The sequence below is a fragment of the Peromyscus eremicus genome, chromosome X (assembly GCF_949786415.1).
Source record: "Peromyscus eremicus chromosome X, PerEre_H2_v1, whole genome shotgun sequence".
Lineage (NCBI taxonomy): Eukaryota > Metazoa > Chordata > Mammalia > Rodentia > Cricetidae > Peromyscus > Peromyscus eremicus.
Window position 1 is genome coordinate 55,761,991 of NC_081439.1, and position 10,856 is coordinate 55,772,846.

General features: G+C 47.4%; 1 protein-coding gene across 1 annotated transcript; it reads right to left on the minus strand.

Moving 5' to 3' along the window:
• Positions 1-3,975: 3,975 nt before the first annotated feature.
• Slc7a3 (solute carrier family 7 member 3) lies at positions 3,976-9,052 on the minus strand. The gene is made up of 11 exons (XM_059250657.1): positions 8,538-9,052; positions 7,850-8,008; positions 7,460-7,637; positions 7,247-7,359; positions 6,906-7,128; positions 6,583-6,722; positions 6,391-6,493; positions 5,401-5,567; positions 4,805-4,971; positions 4,388-4,496; positions 3,976-4,255 (listed from the first exon to the last, which is right to left on the minus strand). The coding sequence occupies exons 1-11, from the start codon at positions 8,905-8,907 to the stop codon at positions 4,125-4,127; spliced, it is 1,860 nt and encodes a 619-aa protein (XP_059106640.1). The 5' UTR covers positions 8,908-9,052; the 3' UTR covers positions 3,976-4,124.
• Between the last annotated feature and the right edge of the window lie 1,804 nt (positions 9,053-10,856).

Genomic DNA, 10,856 nt, shown 5'->3' on the forward strand with positions numbered 1-10,856 from the left:
CTTTGAGAGAGTTTCCAGATTTAACTGAGGATGAAGAATCCACCCTGTATGTGGACAACACCATCACCTGGGCTGGGTCTCAGACTGAATAAAAAGGGAAAGTAGAGAAATCCAACTGAGCACCAGCTTCCTGGTTGGCACCACAGACCAACTGTTCCTCTCACCATGCTCTCTCCCCATGATGAGCTACATCTCTGCGAACTGTGAGAGGAGAAAAAAACCTCTTCATTAAGTTGTCTTTTTTTATCCAATATTTGGTCACAGTAATGAGATAAATGGGGAAAACATTCAAAATCTTTTCTTGTAGCTTTTTGAAATATATAATACATTATCATTACCTTTAGTCATCCTACTGTGTAATAGCATATCATTTCTACATATTGGGAACCTTTGAATTCCTCTCTACTACTTCTTTGAGTTGGTGGAAAATACAGTTAACCTAAAGTGCTATAGAATAGTAGGATTTATTCTTCCAATGTAAGCATAGTTTGGGTAGGATTATCCAACTCTCTCTGTCTGCCCCCTCCCATCCACACACTTCCTGCCACTCAGTTGCAGGTCTTGGAAGAGCCTTAGGAATCTGCTCTTTCTGTCTCAGTTTTTCACTTTACTCCTTCAAAAATCCTCGACTTTACAAAACTGAATTTTAAGCTTTCCCATCTTGTTGCTTTTATGCACAAATTTCCCTCCCGGATTTCTGAACTGACACATTTTACCCTTTTGTTGTTGTTTAAAGAATGTTTCATGTTGCCCAGGCTGACCTCAAACCCAGCAGCCAAAAATGACCTAGAGCTCAGAACCTTCCTGTCCCCGCCCCCTAAAGGCTCAGATGACAACACATACCACCACATTTGGCTCATTGTACCTGTCATTTTTAAACCTCAGAAAAAGCCTTGACTTGGACAAACACTTCCCCAAACCACCTGAGACCTCCCCCTTCAATCGATACACACCTGTCTGGGGACACTTCTAATTTCCTACTTTCTGTCTTTTTGTTTATTTGGGTCAATTTTATCTGTCTCCTCAAGGAAATCAAGATTAGAGCATGCCTAAAGCAATTTTTCACACTGTCTTCAAGCCTAGTACCAGACGATTACTCACTGTGTTAACTACATGAATGTTTCCAACATGATATGTGATTATTTTAGGAACCCCCTTTTTCCATTCTAGATAATGCCCAAAATATTTTCTTTTGAGATGGGCGGTGGTGGTGCACGCCTTTAATCCCAGCACTGGGAGGCAGAGGCAGACAGCTCTCTGTGAGTTCAGGGCCAGCCTGGTCTCCAAAGCAAGTTCCAGGAAAGGCTCAAAGCTACACAGAGAAACCCTGTCTCGAAAAACAAATATATATATATTTTTTTCTTTTAAAAATAAGCATATTTGCTGGGTGGTAGTAGCACATGCCTTTAATCCCAGCACTGGGGAGACAGAGATAGGTGGATCTCGGTGAGTTTGAGGCCAGCCTGGTCTACAGAGTAAGTTCCAGGACAGCCAAAGCTGTCACATGAAGAAACCCTGTCTTGAAAAACTAATAGATAAATAAATAAATAAGCAAGCATATTTAGCTGAGGGGTGTGGATTAGTTGACAGACCATTTGCTTAAACCACACAAGGCAACATGAAACATTCTTTAAACAACAACAACAAAAGGGTAAAATAAGAGTGATTTTATAGAAGCTGGAGAGATAGTTCAGAGGTTAAGGGCACTAGCTGCTCTTCCAGAGGTCCTGAGTTCAATTCCCAGACACCACATGATGACTCATAACCACTTATAATGAGATCTGGTGCCCTCTTCTGGCCTGCAGGGATACATGCAGACAAAACACTGTATACATAAATCTTTTTTTAAAAAGAGGGATTTTATGTATATGAGTGTTTTGCCTGTTTGTATTTTTGTGCACCATGCTCATGCCTGGTGGCTGCAAAGGCCAGAAGAGAGCATCTAGAACTGAGCACCATGTGGGTGCTGGGAATTGAATTTAGGTCCTCTGGAAGAGCAACCTGTGCTCCCAATCACTAAACCATCAACACAGCCTCATATTTACTTTAATGCTTTTAATTAGAATGCATTATCTCACTCTCCCTTTTCCCCTCGCCACCATACCCTCTCACACTCACTCTCAAGCTGATAGCCACTTTTTCTGGGTTTTTTTGTTTTTTGTTTGTTTTTTTTTTTTTTGAGACAAGGTTTCTCTGTGTAGCCCTAGTTGTCCTGGAACTCACTCTGTAGCCCAGGCTGGCCTCAAACTCAGATCCACCTGCCTCTGCTGGATTAAAGGCATGTGCCACCACTGCCCAACCACTTTTTCTTTTTAATAAGTGAGGCTAAAGATCTTTTCTTGTATTTGTCTTTTTTTTTTCTGGAAATGATACATCCAGTATGTATATTTATCTTTCTACTGGCTTGTAACAGCTCCTTATATATAAAGGAAATTCTACATCTGCTGCATTTCTGTTTTATCCTGGAAAGATCTTGAATTCCACAAAGCGTCTGTCACATATGACCCGTGTTGATGACTTGACTCTGTGACTCTAGTTCTAGTTGTTACCTATGTGAAACTAACCCGTGTGCATGTTTATAAAGTCCCTGGACCTATGATTGAATTTCCTTCTGGCCTCAGTCTTTTGAACTTCTGTGACTAGGGCACACTCGCCAAAATCCTGTTCTTTCATCTCTAAAACACAATTATATCCTCCTCCTTTGTAGGCTTAATAACAAAACGAGATTTGTGCAGAACTGGCATAAATACTCCATAAATGGTAGCATTATCTCCCTGCCCTGGCTTCCCTACACTAAAAATCCACCACCTTGCTAGTAAGTCTTGTGACTGACTAGCCCTTCCTTATACACAGACACCCCATCCACAAGGGATGTTCTCAGTTCCCTGGGGTGTATACAAAACCATGCATACATAACCATGTGCATGTTCCTTCCAGCTCCACTACAACCTCAGTCAGGCCAAAGAATCTGTTTTGTGGTAATTCGATTGTTTCCTGTACTGCTCACTGGCAATGACACCCTCCCTCCAGCCTGCTTCTCAAGCACTCGGGTCAAATGCTGTCCTTCCTTCGTGCCCCCACAGCACTCACCGCTGTAGTCAAACGGTTGTTTATATTCCTGTTTCCCCGCTTGTTTCCCTCACTAGATTAGGAGTTCCTTGAGAGCAGAGACTTTTACTGCTTGTGTCACCAGCCCCCAGCACAGGGTCGAAAATTTGATGTATTTGTTGAATAAATGGATAAATGCAGTGTAATCTGAGTGCAGTTTTAACCTCTGGCCTCCTACTGTTCTTTGGCAAGCAGTACCCTTACATATATGATCCTTAAAAAAACCCTCTAGCCGGCGGTGGTAGCACAAGCCTTTAATCCCAGCACTTGGGAGGCAGAGCCAGGCGGATCTCTGTGAGTTCAGGCCAGCCTGGTCTACAGAGTGAGATCCAGGACTGGCACGAAAACAACAGAGAAACCCTGTCTCAAAAAAAAAAAAAACCCTCTAGTTTCCATACCTCCTCCAAGCCCAGGGAGTGACTGGAGACTGGTCCAACTGAAAGATGTGCACTACAAAACATTGGTCTCAGTGTCTAACCTAAGTAGTGTTGAGACATGAGTCCACCCCAATCCCAGAGAACAGTGCAGTCTGAGAACTTATCCAGGGCCTAATGTGCAGCACCACAAAGGAAAATTACCTCTTCGGGCTGTTTCTTCACAAGCATGAGTAGATTAGGCTGCTTTTACTACGTTCTCCAAACCCTAGCCCAGAAGGTGCATACCCAGGACAGCAGAAAGTTTTGTGGCAACCAGAGAAAAAGACACAGGATACTGCTCGGAGTCTCTCCAGTCTTAAAGCCAAGCTTTGCATCATCTCTAGTAAGCAAAGAACAGGACAGTTTTTTTCTTCTGCTTTCCTTTAATAACATTTTAGCAACTACAGAGACAATTCCAAAGTAGACAAGTAAATAAAAAATAAATGGGAAACAGCAAAGAAATGTTCATTGTTCCACAATAAATAGAGCTCTATTTAGTATCCCCCACTAGTACCACATGAGAGGCCCAGCTCTCTGTGGGGTCAAGAGTGATCTCCATTATTGTGTAGGGGGACTAGACAGCATTCGGGTATGATTAGGTCAAATGGTGTGAACACAGGAAGCAGTGAGATCAAGGTCTACAGTTTGGGTCCTTGTTTTCGGTAGGGTTTGATGATTCTTAACTTCTTCCACACTGTGCCGGATCCCATAGCCAAAGTAGATACCAAATCCTAGTAGAGAAAGACAACTGTAAGGTGAAGTGTAACCTGGAAAGGCTCAATAGGTCTCCAAGCGGAGATCAGGAGGGGAAGGAATGGGTGTAGGACACCTAAGAGGCTTACTCTTCCAAAGCGGACACCTACCAATCAGCATCCAGATCCCAAATCGGGCCCAAGTGCCAACTGTCATCTGCATCATCAGGTAAACATTCACAAAGATGCTCACCAGCGGGAGTAGAGGCAGAAGAGGCACCTGCAAAACAGGATAAATCTTCACCTACAACACCATGGTTCTTACCTTACTGGGGGCAGAGGAGGCCAAGTTCGACCCCTACTCATGACCTGGATCCCAGCGGCCACTCATCTATCACATATATTATTGTAGACTCCCCAAATCCAGAACGTAAGAAAATGGAACTAGAAAGGAAGAAACTAGAGAATCAGCAAGGAGTCTGGCCTAAATACTCCCGACAGCTACCTTCTTGTGTCCAATTAAAGAACATAAGCTACAAGCCCTAATTGTCCCAAGACAGACTGGTGGTGGAAAGAGACATCCTTTACCTTAAAGTGAAGGGGAGTGTTGTTCTGTGGCTGTCTCCAGAGGACTCCAGCAGTTCCAAGAATGAGCCCCAGGATCAGCACAACCACTGTGATCCACACTGGGTCTCCAGAACTAAGTGGAGTTGTCCATCGGGTCAGCACCAGGCAAAGAACAGTCAGTAGTACAGCTTCAAAAGTCAAGTTGAGAGGTATCAAAACCGACTCTTGTGACCGATATGCAAAGATGTTAAGGCATCCCATTCCCAGAAGGATTACCCTCTTGCTAGACCTCTCTCTCACCAAATGTCACCACACAATGTCCACCCTGTCATGCTGATCTGTCCAAACCTCCCAAAGAAAAAAGCCACTGCTTGGAGCTGGTGAGATAGCTCAATGGTTAAGAGCACTTGCTGCTCTTGCAGAGGACCTGAGTTTGGTTCCCAGTACCCACATGGTGATTCACAACCATTATAACTCCAGTTCCAGGGGATCAGATGCCTTCTTCTGACCTATGGAGGTACCAGGCATGCACACAGTGCACATACATTCATGCAGGCAAAGTACTCATACACATCAAAATACAGAAATCTTAAACAAAAGAAACATCCACTGCTCACCAAGCAGTGAGGAGCAAACATAGACAACTCGGCCAGAAAGGAGGGAAGGGATGGAGTTGACTGGACAAAACAGAGCCCGGGCAGTCAGCTTCTCTTCTTCAAGTGTCTTCTCCTCCTGCGATTCCACTTCCTCTTCATCATTCTTCATTTCCTGGTCAGGCTGGTATCTGTGGCAACAGTAAGAAACAATTTTAACAATATCTGTTAATGGTTCTCCATCTTTTTTCCAGGCGGCCTCTTTATTCAAGGTAGAAGCTTGGGCTGGGGAGACGGCTCAGCCTGTAAAGTATCTAGCAAAGGGCTGGAGAGATGGCTTGGCAGTTAAGAGTTTTTGCTTCTCTTACAGAAGACCAGAGTTCAGCTCCTAGCACCCTCATTGGGCTGTTCATGACCACCTATAACTCTTAGCTCCAAGGGATTCGATATCCTCTTTGGGCCTCCAAAGGCACCAGACAGACAGAGAGAGAGAGAGAGAGAGAGAGAGAGAGAGAGAGAGAGAACTTATTTTTAAATATTAAATATTCAAGTGTCTGCCAGACAAGTATGATTACAGGACTCGAGTTCCGATCTCCAGCACTCATATAAATCCAGGTGTCCTGGAACTCAGTGCTAGGGGGTTGGAGCTAGGATTCCTGGAATTCATTAGCCAGGCAACTTAGCCAACCAGTAAGCTCCAAGTTCAACGAGAGACTCCATCCAAAAAATACAGTGGAGAGGGATGTAGATAGACACCTAACTCTGACCTCCGGCCTCCACACACAAATGCACACACACCTACATGGATATGCAAAACACACCACACACACACACACACACACACACACACACACACACACACACACACATGCACACAGAGACAGAGACAGAGACAGAGAGGCTTCTTTGGACAGGGCAAAATACCCAGATTACTCGAGCAGAGTCAGGATGACAGAAGACCGAGCAGGGCTGAGCATATTGTGCCTCCCCCAGAAATACAAACACAAGTCTTACCTCAGAATGAGAACACAAATGGACACCAAGGAGTAAGCAAGCAGAGTCCCAATCGACATGAGGTCCACAAGGTCGGCGAGTTCGAAGAGGAATGCCATGAATGCTAACATTGGCAGACAAAAGAAAGCACGTGACAGAAGGAAGTTAAAGGACTTGGCGGAACAACCAAAAGGGATGTTTTTGTTCTGCTACCTGCAATAACACCAGATACCACAGTGGCCACAATAGGGGTGTGTGTGCCGTTGTGGACCTTAGCAAGGACACGGAACAGGAGGCCATCTTCTGCCATCGAGTAGATCACCCGGGGCATCGGAAACATGGAGCCCAAAAGGCTGAAAAAGACAATGTCCAAGTGAGTCCAAGTGGCAATGAGTTCACCAAGGTATCTATTGCAAGCCTGTGTGATCACAGCATCTCTGCCTCCCCTTGTCAGCCCTCCTAAGGAGCATTCTGTGGCACAAAATGGACATAACCGGAAACTACAGCCACCGAGGAAACATATATTTAACACTGACCTAGTGGAAAGAGCGCAGAGGGAGCCAACAGCCACAAGGTAGCTGGCAGGATCCCAGCCAACGTAGGAAAATGCCTCAGGTAGAGGGCTCTCCGGCCGAAGCTTGTAGTAAGGCATCATGAGGGTAAGTGCCGCAGACACACCGAAATATGCCAGAAAGCAGACGGACAGTGAGATCACAATACCCATAGGGATGGAGCGCTGGGGATTCTGAGCCTCTTCCCCTGCAAGAAAACACATGGCACAATGTTCTGAACCAGGGGAGTAGGCTTGCTCCCGTACCACCCCCAGTCTGTATGATCCCAAACTGCACTCAAGGTGAACCGGGAGGCTGTGACTGACCGGTGGTCGCAATACAGTCAAAACCAACGAAGGCATAGAAACAGGTAGCAGCGCCACGGAGGATCCCTTCCAAACCAAAAGGCATGAAACCTCCAGAGCCCATAGACTCGAAGCTAGAGTACAAGAAGGAATAGAAAGCTGCTCAGTCATCTCCTACTCCCACTCTGGATCGCCCCCTCCCCCATTATGGTCCCAGATTTGTGGCTTTCTAACCTACAAGTGTCGTTGAGTCCACCCATGGTCAAGCAATAGTCCTCTTTTGTGAGCTTCCAGTTTTTCAGATCTCCCATTATGAAGCCAGAGATAATGACAAACCCGAGAACCAAGAGGTTCGCCCCTGTGAACACTTTGGTAACCAGGGCCGATTCACTCGCCCCCAGGGCCAACAATCCTGTGGAGAAAATTGTTCAGGATCCTGAGAGACTGAATCCTTCCTCCAAGCTTGCTTTTCCTTTTTCCTGCCTCTGTGTGGCAGACTCCTTCCTTCCCAGCTTCTTCCTCCCCATCATTAGCACTCCCTCAAGCCCTTCCCTGGCCCAACCCCGCCCATCATTCAACCCTGGCCCAACCCCGCCCATCATTCAACCCCGCCCCTTGCCTCACCAGTGAGCAGCAACACAAGAGCCATAGCAAAGAAATCTGGATATTCTGCGAGAACATGGGGCACATGCAGTGAGATGGTCCCCTTCAGAGTCTCAGAGATGTGGTTCCCAATCAGATTGTCAAAAGCAGAGCTCCAAGCCCGGGCCACGCTGGCTGTACCTGGCGTAACAATTGTATTCTGTACTGTGATCCCAATACTCAGGAAAACGATGAAGAGGTCAAGTTCCCTCCCGCCCACACATCCGCCTCACACAGATCCCCACCATTATTATCCATCTTACTTGAGGCGGGGGGGGGGGGGGGGGGGGGGGGCGGGGGCGCGGCGGGGCGGGGAGAGAGTGCAACAGGTCTCTATGTAGCTCAGGCTTAGCCTGGCCTCAAACTCAAACACATGGTCCTCCTACCTCATCCTCCTGGAATTATAGGTGTACACCACTATTAATTTAAAAAACCCAAACCAGTATCTTAATGAATGAACACCAGACAGAGGTGTACAATTGTTCTGCACCTTCAGCCCCTCCACACACCCCTACACATAAAATATAAACATCTAGAAGTATTGAGATACTAGGAAAAATAATAACAATTGTGGCTTCACCAGTCTACTCAGCTTCCTGGATCCATCATCCCTTTACTACCTGTGTAGTCATCCACACAGACACCATCCCACCCCAAGCATCTTTCTCACCAATGACGTAGGAGAGGATGAGGTTCCAGCCGGTAGTGAAGGCCCAGAGTTCACCGACGGTGACATAACTGTAGAGATAGGCAGAACCAGAGCCAGGGACCCGGGCGCCAAACTCAGCATAGCACAGTCCAGCCAACACCGAAGACAGAGCAGCCACCAAAAAGCAGATCACAATGGATGGTCCTGCTTTATCTTTGGCCACCTCACCAGCCAGAACATACACACCTGCACCCAAGGTGCTGCCCACACCCAGGGCCACTAAGTCGAGGGTGCTTAGGCATCTGGCAAGGCGAGTCTCGCCCATGCCTGGCTCCAACGCACGTCTCCGCACCAGCTTTTGACCAAATCTTCTAAGTGCCTGCCACCGCATTCTGGCTGGAATTGAAAAGGATGCTAGGTTCTGGTGCAAAACAAGACAAAAGCTCTTCAATGGGTCTCATTATCCCCAAGCTCTGAAAGTGAATTACAAAACCCACTCCACTAAGTGAAAGAGCTACAGGGACAAAGGAGGGTGGGTTGAGGGGGGAAAAGCAAGCCACTTTATCTCTAACATCCGATTCTTCATATGCAAGGAGGAATTACAATAATAATGCAAGTAGGGATTACAGTATCTCTGAGGCTGGTGGAAGGACTCATTTCAGAAGAGGCGAGTGAAAGCCCCTTGTAGCACAGTGGTTGGCCGCTAGTAAGTGCTTGGACATTATGTTTTTTTTTTTTTTCTTTTTCTGGCCAAGAACCTATGGGATTTACCCTAGAGCCCAGCCCAGCAACCTTGAAGCCTCACGTTTCTGTTTCCTGGCCTGTAGCTCCTGGTGAATCAAGCGGAACTCAACTCAGGGCAACTCTGGGAGAGCCCCTTCTCACACCCAATACCTACATTCCTTTCAGTGGCGCGCCCAGAGGGCTTCAAAGAGACATGGCTCCCCACCACCTGGAAGAGGGGACTGACCTCGCTGCAGGTTAAAAGTGGACACTGCCTCGATCTCATCCCTCCTCACCAAGCCCACAGCACTCCACCTGAGCCTGCAAATATTCCCCCACTTCCTCCCTCCTGGCTAGGCTAGTCTGTGAGCATCAGGGGTGAGGCGGGGCTTTAGTATCTGAAATTGGGAGATGCGCCCGGCGGGGGGGGGGGGAGAGGGGGCTACAAAGCCAGCCCTAGATTGCTCACACACACCCCTTCGCACACTAGGGATCCCCCGCCCGGTGGCCCTAGATTCAGCATCTAGATTTTATGGTTCCATCTAGAAAAACGGTCTGGGGCTGCGCTGGAGCCAGGAAGACCCGGCTGCTGGGCTGGGGTCTTGCTAGCAACAGGTCACAGCCCGCTGATGCAACTGCATGCCGTGGTTGCCTGAGAAGCCTAGGTATACGCGGACCCTCCCTCTCCCCTCTCTGACACACGTGTCGGCCCCAAAGGCTTACCAGAGAGCTGTGGCAAGCCCAGAGAGCGTAGATTCTCGGATTTGGTTCAGTGAGGCTGACTTCAGAGTTGGGTTGGGTCTGCAGACTTGAGCTGCTTCAGGCTTCAATGCTGCTGCTTAGGGTCGTTGCGCGCCAAGCGCCCCTTATATTCACTGGGAGGAGGAGCCAGTAACGTCATGGGATCCCACCTCCAAGCCCTCTCCCTACACATAACACACAACACAATATACATACCCACGCGCGGGCTTGTGTACACACACACACACACACACACACACACACACACACACACACACACACACACAGAGTCACTTGGCTTTGCAAGCCTGAGACTGCTTCCCAACCAAAAACAGCAAGCAGGGCATGGCGGGGAATGAGAAAGGGGGGAGGATAGCCTTTTCCCATTTGCCTCTCTGGTGGTCAGAGGACAATAAGAAGCTTCCTGACCATAGATCGCCTGGGAATTTTCTACTTTTGTGCAGGATTAGTCAGAATCGGTGATTATTGGCAGCACTGGGGAGGGGAGTGAATAAAGGAATTGTGCAAAGGATGGCGGGGCAAATAGCTCCAAGTCTCCACGTCATTCTGTCTTCTCCCTTAGCTTTCTTGTCTGCATGAAAGCCTTCGGAAGGACTGCGTAAGACTATGAGCCACCATCTGGCTGCTGCCCTCAGCTCTCACCCTCACCTGTTTCTAGTGCAGACAGCAAGAGAATGGAAGAGAGTTTCAAACCACCTGTACGCAGGTAATTAATCCTGTGTGGAGTTCGGGGCCACAGTGTATTTGTAGCATCTCTCCACCTGCCTGTCAATAGTACATGTGAAATTATGAATATTTAAGGATTGAGGGAGAGAAACTTCTTAAAATTTGTAGTGATGGGGACCAACGCTGAGA